General features: G+C 43.9%; 1 protein-coding gene across 3 annotated transcripts in view; it reads right to left on the bottom strand.

The window, feature by feature from the left end:
* Positions 1 to 20,314, bottom strand: part of ADCY8 (adenylate cyclase 8) — a 225,559-nt gene that overhangs the window by 25,602 nt on the left and 179,643 nt on the right. For all 3 annotated transcript variants that reach the window (XM_059165609.1, XM_059165611.1, XM_059165610.1), the window contains 2 exons: positions 12,508 to 12,680; positions 4,477 to 4,555 (listed from right to left, as the gene is read on the bottom strand). In XM_059165609.1, coding sequence (XP_059021592.1) covers positions 4,477 to 4,555; positions 12,508 to 12,680 — 252 coding nt within the window. The remainder of the gene's footprint in view (positions 1 to 4,476; positions 4,556 to 12,507; positions 12,681 to 20,314) is intronic.

Genomic DNA, 20,314 nt, shown 5'->3' with positions numbered 1-20,314 from the left:
CAGATTCAAGAGCATTGAATTTTAATTTGCCAAGTTTCAGGACAGTATTTTCTTATCCAAATGAGATGCTTGTTATCTCCCTTAAAAGTGCATGCTTGGTTGAAGCAGGAGATCATTTTCAATGTATTTTCTATTGAGAACCTTTCGTTTGGTTGAATTCAGCTCGGAAACACAGGTAGGGAAATCTGGAGTCCTGCAGTCGATTTCAGCCAGGATTTTCCAGTTACAAGTTAAGAATGCACTTTGCGTGTCAGCCAGGCAATGGCTGGTCACTGCATTGAAGGCATGTCCATACGGAGACTCTAAATTCGAGGACAGCTCTGACTCTTGCCAAAACAAATCTCATGCAGGCAGGCATTGTCTATTATTTAATCTCTGGGGGAGGAAAGTAGGCCCTTCCAGTTTACAAAAGATCTAGTGTACTGTGCACCTACTATGTGCACGGTGCTTGGCATACAAAGATGATTTGCTCTCAGCTCAGAGGTGAAGGCAGAAGAACTAAAGACAGAGGAACGTGTTAAGGAAAGAGCATTTCAGCCCAGTGGTTAGAGCAGGCGTGGACAGCAAGGCAAAGTGCACAGAAGGCACACAGAAGCTTTGAAAGGGAAAATCTTCACATTTGCTCAAGAACTGGCAATGGATTTGGAAGTGTAATCTCTTTCTTGATTTTTACCAGACTATTAGAGAACTGGCTCTATGAGAAGGGTACCCAGGGAACCAACACATGTTGTTCAGAAGCTTCATGCCAGGCTCTCAGCACAGGGTGAGAGTTAACACTGGCCCAGCTCTTGCCCTGGACCAGGCCCTGTTCTCAGCACTTCCTCTGCTGAAGCTCATCCAGTCACATGACTCAACAAGGTGGGTATTTTGTTATTCTCATTTCACAGGTGAAGAAATGGAGTCACACTAAGGCAAAGTCAACTGCCCAAGGGCTCACAAGCAGAGACTGGCTCTGAACTCAGGACATTCTGATGCCAAGCTATGACTTGACCCCTGCATTATACATACTTGACCTCATGCAGCCATTCTTCAATGCCTTCTAGAGAACTTTTATCCTTTTCATTTTGTTGGTAAAGATGGGGCAGCTCTAGGGGCTTGAGTTTCTCAATGTCACCCATCCTTCCAGTGACATTGCTGAGACTCAAATTTAAGACCATTTGGTTCCAGGGGCACCTGGGTGGCTCAGCTGGTTAAGCAGCTGACTCTTGATTTCACCTCAGGTCATGATCTCAGGGTCATGAGATGGAGCCCTACGTCAGGCTCCATGCTGAATGTAGAGCCTGCTTGAAATTCTCTTTCCCCCTCTCCCTGCACCATGCTCCCCACTCCCTCTCTTAGTCTCTTGCTAAATAAAGAAATAAATGTAAAAAGAATGAAAAGAAAAAGAATATTTGATTCCAGTGCTTGGGTGTTTCCTTCTACACCACGCAGTCTTGGTGTCTCTCTTTATCTGACCCAGAAGTAAGAGGAGACCTCATTAATCTCTGTCCCCGTGTGCAGAGGCGGCTTCCTCTCCTATAAACAGAGCCCCTGAAGAGAAGCCCACACCTCAGGGTTGCCAGTGAACCAGGTGAGGTGGCAGGCACCTGACTGCTCTCTCTCTCTCCAACGTTTAGACCGTCCACCTGCCTTGGGGGAGGAGGAAGTGATGGTACAGCACTCCCACATGTGTCCAACATGAAATTTCCCAAGTGCTTAGTTACGTAACTTCCTCCATCCCTCTGGAGATAACTCATTACACACGCTCCCACCAGGCTGCTGCTGTGTACCAGGCATCTACGGGCATTATCCAACCTTTAAAAAAATTGAGGGCCCCTGAGTCACAAAAAGAGAAACTGGTGGAAGCAGGTGGCAGACCCCAGGAGTAGACAGACTTGGTTCAGAGAAATAGGAGCCTGACACAGAAGTGACACAGGTGAGGCAGAAAGACCCCTCTCATAAAGAGAGGCAGGGGCACACGGTAGGGAGAGAATAGACCCGGAAGTTTTGGATTCCTGTTTCTACCTGGTGTTCCTTGTTGGCTTTATGACCTTGGTGACTTGGGGCCAGATGCATAAAAATACTTTCCCTGTTTACCTCAGAGGCCTGTTTTCAAAGTAAAGCATTCATAGCTTATGATTTTTGAAGACCTATTCTGTGTGCAAACACTGGGATTAGTACATTACAATTATATTCTTATCCACTCTTATAACGACCCTATGAGGTAAGGCGGTTACTAGCATACCCGTTTTATAGACAAGAAAATTGAGACTCAGAAAGTTAAGTAAATTGCTGAAGGTCACATAGCCACTAAGTGGCAGAGTTGGGGTGTGAGTACGTCTCCCGTACTACACAGCCAATTAGCCTGTGACTGCTACCATTATGGGATGTGATTATGTAATTTTAGAGCCTTTTGAAAGTTAAAAAGAAGAAGGGGACATATCAGATGTCACTTAAGCACTTGGATCCTCCCTATGCACAAATATACCCTTACTTTACAAATAATCTTAACATGGTTAGGTTGTCTGTTTCCCGGGACAAAGGGAGCACAGAACAAATTAAATCAGAATGTTAAAAGGGTATTGGGGAAGGGACATTGCCAGGGCACAAAATAATTCCTTATGCTGATAGAGGAGAAAGGAACATCCTTCCTATTGTGAAATGAGCTCCCTCACTCTGAACTTGCTATCAGTTATCTTGTGGTGGTGGGGGGGTGTTGCTCACTCATCAGTTTCAAACCTGTGGGATGGCGGGTGGGTATGTTTCTCTGTAGGATCGCCTTGTCTGATTTCATCTTCATAGCCTTCTTAGGGATGGCTGTTTGCATGTCAGACTAAGGGGTTTTCCTCTGTAACCAGAAGCCATCAAGACATGGAAGATATGACCCCAGCTCTAACAGAGAGCTAGAAATAACTAAATATAGGAATTCTGGAAATGGTTAGTTTTTGACTTTGCCTTATTATTTTGCCATGAATTCAGCTCAAATTTAAAACCAAATCAAAGTCACACTGCAAGATTGAGTGCCTGGGACCATTGTGTTGGTGCGTGAACTTGTTTCTTTCTCCTGTCTAGAGAAGTGGAAAGGGTGAGCTTTGGAGAAAAATCTGGGTTTGAATGGGTTCTCCCCCCTGACTAGATGAGTAGCATAATTTTCTTCATCTGCAAAATAGACTGCCAAGAATTACCAATCCCGGTTGTTGGGAGGATGATACCAGATAACAGAGGCACAGAGCTAGAACTTGATACACACTAACACTTCTCCCTGGTCAAGTCTTTATACTTATCTTTCTCCCCCTTGGCTACATGTTGCATCCCCCTTATTACACATAACTTTGTATGTATTTCTAGGTTCTTAGGGATTGGGGCTGTTTCAGGGTTTCTCAGGGTTGATTACCTCCCTGTTTCCATGGTGATTTCTTAGCGCTATGTTTCTATTTCTGCCCTAGCTGAGTCTTCTATTTTGCTTTTCTCCTCTTCTGGTAACTTTTTTTGAAGTGGATGTAGACCAAAGAAAGATGTACTGGGATCCAGGGCAGGGCAGAGAAGCTGGCAGGGGCTGGTTCCACCAGGGAGAGAAAATCTCCCCGGCTGATGAACACCACAGCAGTCATGGTCTGAGTCTGCATGGAGATGTCCTACTGACCACAGCAGGTAAGCCTCCTGGGGCGAAGTCTGGTATCGCACTCCTATGCAGAATAAATTCTTGCCCCAATGACTCAAAAAGTCGTTGGACAGCCTGATTGCTACGTAGCAGGTCCTCTGGGAGACTAGAACCTTTGGGGTCAGGGATGGGGTTTTAGACGGAGCCCGCCGCAGTGCCCACCCCAGATGCTGGCAGAGTCATGCTTCACAGGGAGGTGGCACTGATACACTTTAGGCCCTTTATCTGCTTGGACAAGTAAGGAATGACACACTTCCTATACTTCCATAAGGCAGTGTGCAAAATGCTGCACATGATAATCTCAGACAATTCTCCAAAACGGACGTATCCAGGTGTTATTATCCTATTTCACACTGGAGGAAGACCTCTACGTTCAGGGAGACGAGCAACTTGCTTAAGGCCACAAACGGAGCGTCAGAGGCTAGCCTAGGACCCTGGCTCCAATGATCCTCTCACCTGCAAGATTCCCAAGCCCAGCACACAACTGGTCCTGGGAACGACTCCATGCTGGGAGTAATGGAAATGGGAGAGATCCTGGTCGGCCTCAGGCAGAAATGGTAAGTTTTTATTTGTTTGTTTGTTTTTCATAACAATGATCTCTTTGAAAGAGATATACCTGAAAGGCATTAAAACATCCTGGCTTGCCAAATCATCTTCTCCAGTTTAGTTTTTTTAAGGTGGTCTTTACTAGGAACCAATTCATTAAGAATCACCACTTCCTGCAAGCAGCTGATGGGTCATTCGCTGCAAGGAAGAGCAGAGGACTCATAGATTGGTTTCAGGGCAATGGGAAATGCCAAGTAGCAGAGGGGAGTTTGAGCAAAGTGTTGGATTACCTGCTGTCCATGGTAGAACACAGCAAGGAGGAACATGGCCATCAGCAGCAGTGATGCCTCCTTGGTCCCCAGGAAATCTCTGTTGGAAGAAGAAAGGAAAGATGACAAGAAGAAAGGCAAGGTTACAACCATCGAGGAACCCCAAGGAGACTCATTAGCAGGTTCAGAAAGAAGCTGGATAAACAGAAAAGAGGGAATATTTCTTGAGCACCCACTAGGCAATAGGGGCTGCTGCCTGAAGGTTTCCACATAGGCTAATTCAGAAATCAGTTGATTCTCCAGGGTATGAGGTCACTTTTGTCACACCTGGTGGACGAATCTAGAGTCTAACATCTCAACAATGCACTCACATTGATCAAAATGTTTTCCCTTTGTGGAACACTTCCAGACTTCAAAGAGCTTTGAAACTTTCTCATCACAAAAATCCACATGAAGACCAGGATGCCTCCTTTTTCTTTAGATGTTATTCTATTTCAGAGATAGGGTCATGGTGCTGACAGTGTGGCTATGTCTGTTTTAGCTGCTTTCGCTTAGATTCTTAAATTGATTCAATGATTTGGACACTATTTTAATTCTTTCTAAGTTTAAAATTCTTATATTAATTCTATGAGTCAGGCACTGTTATAATCCCCATCTTATTTCTTATATATTTTAATAAAACCTTTGTTCCCTGTGCGTCATCTCCTCCTGGACTGACACCCCTCAACCCCCACCAAATGCTCCATTCACAGTCCTTGTTGGGGCACATGCTGAAGGGTCACTGGTCTGGCCTGTCCTGGGCTCTCCCAGAGATCAAGCTGGAGGGCAGCCGAAGATGGGTAAGCTTATATTTAAACACGGATATCACTTTCAGTCATCCAAGGAATTCAGAAGTTCCAAAAACCCTTGTTCGGTTCTGCATGTTTTCTCTCTTTCATTTCAGCCCAGCACAAAGCCTTTCTCAGGACAAGCAAAACCAGGAGCCAAAAGGTTTGGAAGAAGCAACATTGGACTTTGACTATGGACACTGGCAATCTGTGGAAATCAACAGTCCTCTTGACAGGCTTCTGGGGACTAATGAAGAAAACTCAGAATAAAATGTTATAGACAAATTATCTGTGGGGACATTGGGACTTGCTTTCCATTACTCCTGTTCTTCCTATCTCAGGAGAGGCCCCCATCATCCACTCACCCTGATGCTTGAGCCAAATACAAAACAAACCTAGGAGTCAGCCCTCACCACCCCAATATGTCAATCCTGTCTGCTCTTCCACCCAAATATATCCCCTGTCCCTCCACTCTCTCCATCTCTACCTCTACCCCCTGAGGGCAGCCACCACAGCTTTCAGTAGCCCCCTGCATTGCCTTCCAACATCTATTTCCAACATGCTTTCTGGAATATTCTGTGTCACTAAAACTGGATCATGTCACTCTCTGTTTTATTGCCTCCCAACCAAAAGCACACATATATTCATTAGTGGCTTAACTCTGATGAGGCTTATAGACACAAGGTGCCATCAAAGAGGAAATGCAGCATGTAGGTGGGGGGGATAGAATGGATGCTGACAAGACCAAACCCAGGTGGTCTCGAGCCTTCCCTTTTCTCTCCTCACTGGAGATGAACAGTAGTACTGGGCTCAGGAAATGGGGGCCTGAACCCCGCTGCCAAGACCAGCATCTCATCTAGCTTTATGTTGAAGACCCTCCCAGCTGATCCAGAGTGGGCCCAGTCCAGATCTGCAGATAGAACAAGAACTCAGGAACAGAAATGTGCTTTCTCTTGGGGAGCTCTTGTGCATACGGGAACCCAAGGGGACCAGGATGTCTATGGGCTGGCACAAGATTCCAATTTGTGAATTCCTAGTTCCATCTGCTTTTCCTTGGAGATAAGACGCTAATAATAGATGATACTCATTATTGTGTCTGTCGTCTATAGCCCCAGCAAAAGCATATAATTACTGAGCACTACTGCATACCAGACACATGCTGGGGTATAGAAAATGAAGAAGGCACATTGTTTTTGCCCTCAAAACAGTCCAGGAAAAGAGAGAACCGAACAGATAGATAAGTTCGTAACACAATACACTTCATTGTAAAAATACGTCCTTGTTGCCATGGGAATACATGGGAAGAGAAAGTAACCCAAGATGGATATTCTGGAAACACAGGAGCTGAGTCTTCGAGGGTGGTAGATTTCAGGAGGAAAAGATGGCATAAGCTTTGTAGGTATGGGGCATGTATCTTACTTAGCTAGCTGGTTGAAACCTGCTGGTGCTTGCTCTTGCTCCTGGTGGGGATGCTTGAAATAAAGCCCTCCTTCACACAGCTTCATGGGAATGGGAGACATCCTGCATTTAACTCCTCCTGAGTGTGCCCTCCTGGGATGCCTGCTCTCCCAGGCACTTTTGACATCCTTTTCTTTGTGACGTAGAAGACTTTTGGAAGGCCAGCAATGTGTCACTTGCAACACACTTTCAAGGGAAAACACCCATACCTCTGGAAAGCAGAGGCTGACCAAAAATAAAGAGCTGGCTAGATCAGAAAAAAAACTATGGGAAAATTACTATGAATGGTTTCCTAGTCTTTAAACTCTATTTCACCTGGAAATATTATAGCTGGAGTCAAGATTGCAAAGTATGCATAGAAAGTCAGCCAGGCCAAGGAACATCCAAAAATTGTGATTTGAGTTTAGAAGGAATTTCTTTTTTCCTGGTAGCTTCTGTGATTCTTTGAAGAATTTCCAAGAGAGTCAAATGACCAAAATGTGAATGAAGTTCTAACACTTTGCTTGATATTAGGTGGCACAGATGTAAAACCAGGGGCATTTTGAATTAATTTATTTATAGTAATAAAATCATGGAATTAATACAACCATCTCCCTATGCTAATAGAAAGGCACATAATTAAGTAAAAACACATGTAGAATAATGCTGATTCTCAATGCTGTAACAGTCTTTAGAGAGCATCTTATCTGATGTCTCATAAAAATTAATGTTTAATTTGAGTGTTACTCATTACAGAAGTATTTATGTTAATCGTGGTAACATATAAGAAAATAAAATTCACAAATAAGAAAATAAAAATTGTCTTTATGCCTACCACTCAGAGAAAACAATTATTAATATTTTGGAGCCAACCAGGGGTGCCTGGGTGACACAGTTGAGGGTCCGACTCTGGATTTTGGCTCAGGTCATGATCTCAGGCTCCTGCGATACAGCCTCTCAGCAGATTCTGGATGCAGGGGGAGTCTGCTTGGGGACTTCTCTCAGTCTCCCTGTGTCCCTCCCCTAGGTTGTTCTCTCTCCCTCTTTCTCTCTCTTTAAAATAAATAAATAAATCTTAAAAAAAATATTTTGGTGTCAACTAAGTGTCCCTTCCCTTTCCTCTATGCAAAAATATGCTTATACATTAAGGACTGTATGGTTCATATTATTTTTGAAACCTCCTTCTGTACTTAGTACATATTATGAAAATAATTCCATGTAATTCAACATTTACAAGGCAAGTTGGGTGGGTCCGTTCTATTCTATACTATAGGTATAATAGATAACATAATACCCCTTGCATGGCTTCTATTTTATACATTTAAAATCAAGGACCAGGGAGAAGCTACTTGCCGTGGGTCACACAGCTGATTCCTATCAGAGCCAGGACGCAGTTTCACATCTTAAGCACCAAGCTCAGAGCTCTGGCCATTTGTGCTTCTGATGCCACATTCTTAGTTTAGCGATTACTCCCATTTCCCCTTTTGAATCTCAAAATGAGCCAGCCAGTTTGAATGATGCTTTATTCTGTCCCCACGCTAATGACTACATTTGCTAAGTGTTGGTCGTATGCCATGTCTGTAATAACACTATGTATAGGTGATGGTCTTTGGAGCTGCAGGAGTAAAGACTGGAGGAGTCATGGGGACCAGACTGGGAGACATGCGGAGTCCTTGGGAAGCAGATTGAATTTTAGCATCTTAGAGGTGATAAAGAGCCCCTTAAGGGATTTTTTTTTAAAAGATTTGTTTATTTTTAGAGAAAAAGAGAGAATGAGTGTGGGTGTGGGTGGGAGGGAGAGGCAGAGGAGAGACAGAATCCCAAGCAGACTTCTAGCTGAGTTCAGAGAATGATGCAGGGCTTGATCTCACAATCCTGAGATCATGCTCTGAGCCAAAATCAAGAGTTGGAAGCTCAAACGACCCAGTAACCCAAGTGCCTTGGAACCCCTTCTGGGTTTTAAGAAGGATAATGAGTTGACCAGATGTCTCTGATGGTTTTGAGCAGGATGCATCAAGAGTGGAGGCTGGAAGATCAGTTAGGTGACAGCAGCCCAGAGATGAGAACGAGGATCTTTCTAGGACAGCAGCATTACGGCATGGAGGGTGCATGTGGGATAATAATTGTTAGTATCATTCAAGTGCTTGTTCTGTTCCAGGCCTTATGCTAAGTTTCCATGATCACATTTGATCTCTTGGATACTCCTACAACATAGGACAGGTTGCTACTGTCACTTTACAGATAAGAAAAGCTGTGCTCAGAGGGATTGTCACTTTTCATGAATTCCCTTGGGAATCACACAGCTGGCTGATGACAGTGCTGGGGTTTGAACCTAAGTGCCTTAACTCCTAAACCTGTACTCATACCTGTTGTGATAGAGCGCTTCCTTACAAGGCATACTGAGATAGATCAGTCTCCAGGGATTGATAAGATACTGGGGGGAGAGGGTGCCCCTCCTGTTTTGGACTCAGGGTCATCTGCTGAGGTGGCGAGTTGTCATGGAGGGCCTCCTGAGCAGACTGGGAGATGCTGGTCTGAAGTATTTGAGACCATCTGGCTGGAGATGCAGCCAGGCTGCCAGTGGAAGGTTCTTCACACTCTGCATTACAAGTGTACCTAACCCCCAGGTACAACCAGCAGAGTGTCACTGAAGTGCCCAAGGTGAGCTCCTGAAGTGTTGGCTAACCCCCGACAGCATGAGCAGGCTCTGGCTGCCAATGGGACGCGCAGTGGCCGCTGATCTGCTGATCTGTAACTCAGTGAACGAGAAGGTTGAAAGAGCTCTTCTGATCCTTATTAGTTTAGTTCCATGGATAGCAAAGTGTGAGTCAATACAAGACTCGCCAATAACTGACCTTGAATCAGGAAGAAGCTGAGAAAAATACTCTGACCTTGCACCAGTGAGCTTGGGATTGGATTCACGTACACAACCCTGCTTACAATTTCACTACAAGCTCTTCCCCAAGGCCTCGAAACAGAATTCAGAACTAATAAACCTCTCTCCTAAGAAGGGGGGAGGGGCTAGGAATGCACCGCTACGGATCTCCTGCTGTGTACCAGGCACATCAGAGCCTCACATGGCCCTGGGATAGAGGACAGTTATTCCATTTCACTGACAGGCAAACTGAGGTCCAGAAATGGGAAGTGACTTCCTAATGCAACAGACTCTGGATTTGAAGCCAACGCCCTGGCTGGTTAGTTTAATTTTATTCTTACCGCAAATGTGGCTTATTTTGTTCCTACATCTCTTTGCCCTCTGTTTGGCCATGGCCACACCTATTGCCACTAACAATTTTACCTAATTTGAAACTGTTTTGACTTTTTGAACCCTGGGCATATGATGAGAGATTCTTCAGCTTGACTTAGAAGAAGTGTGTGCAGTATTGACAAAGGCGGACTTTGAAGCCAGGATAAGCCCCATTTGACTCCAGATCTGTTTGTTACTAGCCATGGGCACCATGAAAACTGTTTAACCTTTCTGAGCCCATGTTCTTCGGATGGTTGCTGTGAGGATCAAACAGGGTCATGTACATAAAGTGTCTGACGCGTAAAAAAGAAATTTGCATCTGGAATTTATAAAGAAGCCTCACAAATCCAGTAAGAAAAAGGCAAGGAGCCAAAAAGAAGACCAGTCAAGGGAGATGACCTGACAGTTCACTTAAAAGGAAATACAAATAGTTAATAAACAAAAATGCACAAACTTGCTCAGACCAAGGAAATACTAATGGGAAAAATGAGATTCACACCCATGAGTTTGACAAGAATTTTGAAAGTCTAACAAGGGTGGGGCGGGAACAAGGAGCAACAGGACCATTGCTTGTGAGAGGGAAATCGTGAGAGAGACAATGAGGGGACCAGATGGCTCTGACGGCTTTGAGAGGGGTGTGTCGAGAGTGGAGAGCAGTTTGGCAAAACTGTACAAAGTGGGACATAGAAACACCTCCCAATCCAGCAAGTGTGCTTTTAGATCTAAGTTCCGGGAGACATTTTTGATAATGGTCACTGAAGCATTTTTTAAGTAAGGAAAACTACTAAGAGCCTGACGGTCTATTCATAGGTCAAATGATAAATATATTTTGGTAGGTTCATATTATGGAATTGGAACATTTTACCGCTGCCGATTGTGAGGGCAGTCTGCAGAATTACATCTGTGGCCATCAAACTAGAAGCATCAAAGAAATGCAATACTGCATGACGCCGAAACAATTTTATAAGTAATTTATAATACAGACATCACTTAATGTATATAAAATACATAGATGGGAAGGGTGCACAGTAAGTGCCTTAGAAGTTGGCTCTTAGGAGGAGGGAATAATGCTGGGGACGAGAGACCATCTGAATGTCATAGCAAAAAATCTGAAATACTTGATCCTCTTAAAATGCAGAAGTAAGAGCACCTGGGTACCATACTCAGTTAAACCTATGACTCTTGATTTTGGCTCAGGTTGTGATCCCAGGGTGATGGCATAGAGCCCCGCATTGGGCTCAATGCTCAGCACAGAATCTGCTAGAGATTCTTTCTCTCCCTCTTCCCCTCCCACTCTTGTGTGCTTTCTCTCTTTAAAATAAATGAATAAATCTTTAAAAAATGAAGAAGTAAACATGACTCATTATTAACGTTGTTTCCAGGGGTTGGTTCATAGATGTTGATATAATTAGTATCCAGCACATTTTCTGGGGCTTTTTGGACAATCTTTGCCTCCTATTTTTTTTTCTCATTTGGTGGGCTCCTTACTATGGTCTCAGTTAGCTCTAAGCTTCCTACACCTGAGGCCGCTGCCTAGGCCACTGCTGGCTCGGGTGAAGCTCCATGGTGCAGGAGTGGGGTCTGGCTTCCCATGGGGCTGTGTGAGGGACCACGGGCTGTCACCAGGAAGGTCATCTGGAGACGGAGCTGTGACTCATGAGAGACAGGAAAAGGATGGATCCAGGAGAGAAATCTCTCTCCCTTTCTGTGTCTGAGCCAGCTTTCCTCACTTCACTGCCCATCCAGAGACATTTCAACCGAGTGGTTCCTTTCTTCTTTCTTTCTTTCTTTTTTTTTTTTTTTTTTTTTAAAGATTTTATTTATTTATTTGAGATAGTGAAAAAGCACAAGCAAGGGGAATTGCAGGCAGAGGCAGAAGAAGAAGCAGGTTCCCTGCTGAGCAGGAGCCCCATGTGGGACTCGATCCCAGGACCCCAGGATTATGGCCTGAGCTTAAGGCAGACGCTCACTAACTGAGCCACCCACGTAATCCTGAGTGGCTCTTTCCAATCTTCTCCTGACCGATGAGGCCACAAAATAACATGTCAGCTTATGCTTGTCTCCAGACCTCTTCTCCCTCTCTTTCACTGCCCTGGAGTTGTGCTGGCTCTTCCACCTTGTTTCAGCTCTGCTGCAAGAAATCTAGGGTGAGACATTATTTTTTGTACTTTTCTGTATTTCACATATAATCCAGGGCAAGGACCGTAGTAAGTGTTCAATGCTACTATTAATATTATCACAGCCAAATTATAATCAGACCTCATGCATCTCAGAGCTGTTAAATTGGAAGGAATCATAAATTATTAAGTTTGGAGGAAGGAGACTGGAGCTACTCTTTCGTTACTACTCAGTCCAAACTTTACAACTGAAAACAAGGGATTTTGCCTAAACTTGTAAACCAGAGAGCTCCTGAGTTGAGAAACAGAAGTCAATATCCAATGGTCCCCAAGTTTTGGTGATGCCACCTCAATCATCTTCCCCAAGGCTCCATTTCCAACTGGGAGTTGAGCCCTTTTCGAGCGTGTGATGGTGAGGACTTACTCTCCACTGTGGTTCAGGTTGTCGTAGCGCAGAAAGAGGCCCGCATAGATGGTCTCGGTTAGCAGAGCGTAGATGGCGATCATAATCAGCAGCACAGCCAGCTTCAGGACAGAGTTCAGGCGGAGGAAAACTGCACAGGTCACCATGGCAAGCACCCCAGTGAAGACGAAGTACTGAAAACAGAGAGAGAGGAGGTGGTCAGAATCCAACAGGAATGTAGGAGGGCCAGTCCCCTCAGCATGGATGCCAGGTCTCCTGACGCAGGTAGCAGCTGAGCACCTCCATTTGAAGACCTCAGGCTGCCCTCAAGTCCAACAGGCCTCCAATAGAACTCATCGCTTCCTTACCACCTCCTGAGTCTCTGTTCCCTGGGCTTTGGGGACCATTTATGCCAGTCCTAAGCCAAAGAACCTTTTGTCTCTTCTTTGCTGCCTTTCTCTTCCCCACGCTCCACAACAAGGCCACCCCAAGTCTGTAGCCTCCACTTCCTTCAGGGAGCTCACACCCAGGCAGCTCTCCTCTCCCAAGCATTTTCTGTTCTGGTTCCCGAACAGTTTCTGGCAGCTCTGTCTGCTTGCAGCCCCCAACCCCTGAATACACACTGTCTTTCTCTCTCCAGAATTTCTAAAACACAGACCTCATCATGCCTTGCTTCAGCTTGAAGGACTGTCATGGCTCACGAGTCCCTCAAACTCAAGTGGGAAGCTCCCAAGGCCAGCACAGATCAGATTTCCCTTCACTTTCTAAACCCAACATATGCTCCAGCCTCCCTATCTACCTGCGCCTCCCATGGCTGTTTCCCAACTCTCCTGGACCTCTGAGCTCTGCATTTCGTGGTTCAGAGTCATCCATGTGACTAAGCCTCCATTCTCTGAAGAGCATCTTCTCCTTTGAGAAGCCTTAGTGTTCATTTCCAGATGCCCTGGAAGCTGGCTTGTTCCTCCGTAGCGCCACCCACATCCAGAATAAGATCTATCTCCTTATATAAGAAGTAGCTGTTCAAAAGGCCAGACTGGTGCCATTCAAGCTGGAATCCTGGTACAGGCCTTGCAGCTCAGTCTGCCCAGCCATAGTTCAGCCCTTTGTAGGAGGATGGTGCCTGGCCTCCTATCCTGCCCACTGTAGCATTCTGAATGGCATGTTTGGTTTGGATTCTGACTCTCCAGTGGGAAAAAAGAATAAAAGTCACATTATTAAGGCCCATGTGGTTCTCTTGTAATTTTCAAAATAACTGGCCAAGATGGGAATCATAATTCCTACTTTACCAGTGAAGAGACTGAGGCTCACAGAGATCGTGTGAATTGTTCCAATTCTCACACCTGGAAAATGGCACCTAGGACCCTTGGAAGCAATCTGTCCACGTACGTGTGACTGCAGTGGGCACATTGAGCTTGATAATCCCTAACATCCACTCCAGCCCTTTTATGCATGACTTTTTGTGGCAATTGGAGGTTTCCTTTCTTTTATTACAGAAAGAGTTTCTGGATGGGCAGAGGACACCATAAGAACTTCTAGACATCTCCAAGTGACTATCGAAGACACGTTTATTGAGTTCCTAAGTCAAACTGACTCATTAATGTACATTTTCAACAGCAATATCAACAAATGTGGATAGCACCTTGATGAGACCTCACTGAGCATGAACAAGACTTTATTGTGCATGTAGTAGACTTGGAAATGAATAAGGCTATGTCCCTATCCCTAAAGACCCCTGCGTATGGTACACCCTTCACTTTTGTCTTTCTTTCTTAGTAAATCCAATTGTGTCCATGTCTGAAATGGATGATGAGCTTTCTTCAACTCTCCTTTAAGATCTTCCCTTGGCAAGATTTTCAGGTAACTCATCTTGATGCCCTGAAGCCATCATTTTAACAGATAGAGGAGAGTTGGGTAGACCTGAAGCATCTTGTTTCATTGTTACCTGCATCATAATAAAGGGTTGTGCATGGTTTTGTCAATGCAAATTACAAATTGTGTATTAAATTAAAGCTGTCAAAATGATTATGCCCTTGAGCAAAAGTTAATGAAGTCACAACAGTTAAGTTTAAGAAGTGTGATAAGGACTTGCTGTGTGGCTGTTGCAATCAAAGCATGTTGCTAGGCAATGGGAATTCCAAGGTGAGAGATGGCCTGGACCACACCTGGTGGTCTAAGATGTAAAGCCAATATGTAGAGACCAACACCAATGTGTTGGACATTCTCTGCCAGCAATATGAACCTTATGGTGATGCTGTAAACCACAGGAAATCAGCAGCATAAGGACCCTGGGTAGATAACACCAGGAGAATTTTCTCTGTCCCTTTTCTAGCTTGAATGAATAATGGGAGTGAGACCAGGGAATGGAGAGGAACAGGAAACAACTGAAGTATTATAACTTTGAAAAACCTCTCTTTCAGCTGCATCTGGACACATAAATTGCATGTTTCCTACAACTTGGGAGGATGCTGGGCCCAACACAATGACTAAATTTCTTTCAAACAACCAATAGTCTCTGTGTTCTTTTAAGTTAGCCAAGGAACTCAGATGCCCCACAGCTTCTAGAGTGCCCCCTGAATGGGTCCTGGGCATTAGGATTTCACAGGTGTGGCAGGGCAGAGGTAGGAGGCAAAGCCACGTTGCAAAAACTTGTATGTGCTGCTGAGAAGTCTGCACTTTATTTTGCAAGGAGCCACAGGTGGGGTTCAGGTTTGTAATGGATTCAACAGGTCAGTGGTCTAAGAATAAACTGTGGGGTAAATAAGTACAGGAGGGGTTGTAAGTCATGGAGAAAAGCTGAAGGTTTAACGACAAGTTTGGGGACTAACCCAATAGATGGGGCAAGAAACATGTGTAACTTTACATGAAGATGGGGGAGGGAGGAGTCAGGACTGGTGGTAAGCATTCCAGCAGGGATTAATCTATTAACTAAGAGAAAAAACCAACCACAGAATGAGAATGGGGAAAAGGAATGCATTCAGCTTCAGGGATGGAGGATGATTCAGAAAGGACAACTGAGGGCAACCACAAGTGTGAGGCTGAGGCTCAAAAGAGAGATGGGTCTGGAGACATGTTTGACATGGTTCAGCTGACCCCACAGTGTGAGATTGTCCAAGAAGAACATGAAAAGTAAAGACAGAAGATACAGAGACTAATGTGTAGAGTCTCTCATGTTTGAGGGGCTGTGGGAAAAGAGAAATAAGAACATTCATTAGGGATTGTTGAGGGTACGAGAGGACAATGAGGAGAAAAGTGTGAAAAAATAGGTAGCCCCCCCAAAATAAAAATCTCCATAGACAAAGATTTTCAGAGGAGCATTTCAAAGGCAATGTATAGAAAATGTTTTCAAGATAACTTAATGCCAAAAAGCGGGATATAAAATTTTATATACACTATAATCATAACAATGCAAAATATGGACACATAGGACATGGCTTTGGTGTGGATAATTTCCATCTGTAAAGTCCTTTAATCTCATCATAACACCAAATACCAAATGAGGCAGGGATCAACGTATTGTTCTGCAGGGAGTCCCTCTGTTCCTGAGAAGTCTGCCTCCTGTATCATCAAGGGGTTCTCTACTTCTTCCTAGGTTTTAAATGATGAAACATCGTCCCACCAGGATATGTATGAGAAATGGTAGGGACTGGTCAGTTTCTAGCAATTTTTAATAGAGAACACAGACATTTTAAGGGAATAAGAGATCTAATCATGATATGGCAGTTTTGACCAGGAAAGTAAAAGATTTACTGCCCCAATGAGTGCCAGCGCCTTGGTGCCCAAGTTAGGAAAAAAGAGGGGAGAGGCATTTCAGTAGTGAGGCTGACATGTGGGTAGGAGAAGAGGGACGGACACTGAGGACGTGGAGGTGGGAGACAGCCCAGGTCCTCACACTAGATGAACACCCGGTAGCGTGAGGGTATCAATGGGAGTGGCGATACCTGTGCATGGGGGGTAAGTTGGTGGGAGGTGGAAGTAGTACTCATAACCAAACATTTGCTGGGCACGAATTCTGCATAAGGTCCTTTATGAGTGGCTTCATATGCTTCCACTTACTTTACTCTTAAAATGATCCAAGGACAGGTACTATGTTTATAGTTATTTTACAGAAGAGGGAAGCATATAGAACACATTTCTGTTTCTGAATAATCAAGATTTTCAGATAATACACTGACTTGGGAAATGACAAATAAAGCAAAATCTTCTAAGTCTGTACTGACAAAAAGTTGGACTCCCTTGCCATGACAAAGGGTTCAGAGGATCAAAAGTTGAGGATTATGTTTGCATGAAATAAGTATTTTGCCCAAATTCTACAACTGTTGAATGAGGACCTACTGGGGACTAAGAACCATGCCAGGCTGGAAGGCACTGTTCTAAGGTCAGGACACTGTCACAAAATATCATAAATGGCCTTGGCAATAGGAGCACATTCTTCTCCTGGAAGAGGAGGAAGCAGAAGAATATCACACCATGGTAACATGAAGAAGGACTTGAACTCAGCCCCACACAGGTCATGCATGCTGGGCTGTCAGCCCCCCTTTGGTTGCTGCCAAATCCCATGGCATTATAAACTCACAGAAGAAAAAGGAAAGATGACTGACAATTTTCATAAGTCACGGTCCTTCAGGGAAAGAATCCAAACTTTCTGATTCACACAGAACCCGATTTTCGACGATAACTCTTGGTTCCATCAGCACAGTGAAGTGCATATGGACCAAAGACAGAGGCTTCTCTGCTTCATCCTGAGCCTCCCCTTTCCACACGGTCCAGAAGTGACAGTGTCAGGACCCGGGGGTCACCACGGGTGCAGGTGAGATGAATAACCTGACGTTCCTCGCTCTTTACTGGACTGCATGAGGCAGGGGAGATGGGGCATTTTGTTTAGGCTGGATGCTCTGTTACAATCTGACTGTGCTTTGTCTTCTTCTACATCCTCGTTTTGATGACTGGCCTTTTTATCCCCCCCATACTAGGGGAAGAATGGTGAATGTTCTCTTGGTTATTATAGTTGTTAACTTAGATCTGTCGAAACTGCATTTAAAGTCCTCAAGTAGATGTGATGTTTATATCTGACTTGGGTTGAGGGGTGATAAATTATTCTAGATATTTCCTAAAAGCAACTACATTCACAGTTGATACTCTAACCTCATAATCCTTCCTGGAAAGACATACCTGTATTAATGATTTGTACAAATAATGGCTATGCCAGGAAATCTGTGAAGCAAAACATAGTGGGAAAAAAAAAAAAACCTACACAGTATCTATATCTTATGGAAAGGCATTACAACACAATATTTTTAAAAGTAGGATCATGCTTATCTTGGTGGTGCTTATTAGACAATTCAACACAGTCACTTGCAAGATTATGTCCTTGTCTTGGCTGTGCTTCTTTGATGACTGAGCTCAGATCTTTGTAAATCATCATCAGAGTCCATTTTTGAAAAACATCAAAGATGCAGTCTGTGATTGATTCCTGAACAGTGATGTCCAGCCAGATCATGCATTTCAGTGACTTTCAGAAATTAAATGTTCTTCCAGAGGATGGCAATTTGACATTGTGAAACATGTATCTAAGAAGTATATGCTGTCAGCTAAGAATGACCAGCAGAGAGGAACATGGTGACACTGTGGGAATTAAGTGTGTGCCCTCCAAAACTACTCCCTCAGCATGGGCAATAAGTACAGGGTCTTGAAGGATCTGGCTTTCTTTGAATGATGCAATGCAAGGTGGTCACCATCTTGGAAACAACTGGTGAGGCCAGAAGAGCAAGATTATGAAAGGGAAACAGGCTATGAAAATATGGCCTGTCCAAGTTTTTAGTCTGGACACATGATCATGTAGATAATCTCATGTTTGGAGCAGAGGATCTTGTGCATTTAAGAAATTTGTAAAGTCCCTATCTTCCTTAAATTCAGATCTCCACTTGGGCAAGCACTATTTTGCCCTAGTTACCAAAGGCTTCAAGAAAGAAACTAATATTTAATGAATGTTTTATTGACGTCATCTCTCTTTGTCATCTCAACAATCTTATGAGATAGGTATTATTAATAATCCCATTATAAGAGTGAGTGGGTGGCTCAGTTAAGCAACTGACTCTTAATCTCAATTTAGATCTTGATCTCAAGGTCATAGGTTCAAGCCCCACGTTAGGCTCCAATCAACAAAACAAAACAACAATAACAACAAATAGTCCCATTATACAGCTGAAAAAACCAAGGCTCAGAGAAGTTTAGTGACTTGTTCAAGGCTACAAAGCAAGTAAATGGCAGAAGAGTCCTCCTTGCTCACTCACAGCCTCTATCACCCACACCTGTTCTGTTTCTCACGTTCTGTTAATGTCCTTGAAGACCTGAAACCTAAGCTTCAGCGTGGTGGAGTGTGTTGGTTTTTGGATCATTCTTTGCCTGTATGGCTTTTGGGCTCTTTGTGGGCAAAGGCAATTCCAAAAACTGATGATCATTTGGAAAAAAACAAATCAATATTCTTTATATATTTAACCATAACAGCTAATTGGTTCTGTGCAGAAACAAAATGAGCTCCTGCAACAGCCCTCTGTTCAACTGGAAAAAATTCTGAATTTCCTGCAAAGCCAACTGATACTCCTTCTTCATTTGAATGTTTGGGTGGGGCTATTGCTGTGGGAACATGGGAAAACCTAATTTTATCCTGAGTAGCAGCTGGGGATTTCTGACCACCCTCAATAAAGTTTCCTCCAAAACCACTCGGGGTTCAGACTCCCACCCGAGGAATTCACCAGAGAACTGAAGGCACTAGTTTTTATCGTCACTTTTGGAGTTTAAAAAATATGCCTATTTCCTTGATCACATATTCTCTTTTCTTTTAATTGTTTTTCTTCTTCTTTCTGCCTCCTTCTTGCTTTTTCTCCACCTTGTCTTCCTCTTTCCATACCGCCCACCTTTCTTCTTCATCACAAAAGCTAATATTTAATGAGCAAAGACACAGATAATGACACCCCTATGGGAGATCAGCTTTCAGGGACACTTCAAAACATTAGCAAGCTCTAACTGCTCCTGCAAATACAGTTGACTACTTATTCAAACGTGCCAGCGCATCTATAGGGACTCGCATAATAAAGGGGCTCAGCTCTAAAATGAAGGTCTTCCTACTGAGCCTGCTGAGAACCCCTTGCAAGTATTTGAGATAATGACACTCTGGGTTTGTGCCTGTGATCTGCGTTCATTTTTGCAAACTCATGTCTCTCCCCCACCCAGATGATTTCTTACATCAAAGTTGGAATGCGGCGTTCTTCACTGTCATTTACTGTATTTTCATCCATTTTGAGTAATAGGCAAGCTCCAGTCCAAGACTAAATTATACTCGATACCATATATTAAAATAGCCTCTTTTTTTTTTAAAGAAGGTATTTTTTTAAAGGTTTTATTTATTTATTTGACAGAGATCACAAGTAGTTAGAGAGGCAGGCAGAGAGAGAGGGAGAGGGAAGCAGGCTCCCTGCTGAGCTGAGAGCCCGATGTGGGACTCGATCCCAGGACCATGAGATCCTGACCTGAGTCGAAGGCAGCGGCTTAACCCACTGAGCCACCCAGGCGCCCCCTTAAAACAGCCTCTTATGCTTACACCAAATCATCCATGTTTATATGATATTATGTCACAGGCTTTCGGACTGAGTCCTGTTTCTCATGGGGTGAGGTAGAAAGGTCAGGTACACAGATGAGAAAGCCAAAGCTCAGAGAGAGGAAGGGATTTGGGGTCATACATGTGTGAGTGCTGGGAGGCATTGTGTGTGAATTAAGTCTTTTACAAGGTCTTAATAACTAATTCCTTCTCGTTCGGTGGACAAATCTCTAG

The sequence above is a fragment of the Mustela lutreola genome, chromosome 3, assembly GCF_030435805.1.
Source record: "Mustela lutreola isolate mMusLut2 chromosome 3, mMusLut2.pri, whole genome shotgun sequence".
Lineage (NCBI taxonomy): Eukaryota > Metazoa > Chordata > Mammalia > Carnivora > Mustelidae > Mustela > Mustela lutreola.
The sequence above is the reverse complement of the archived record's forward strand: the minus strand, read 5'-3'. Positions and strand labels throughout refer to the sequence as shown.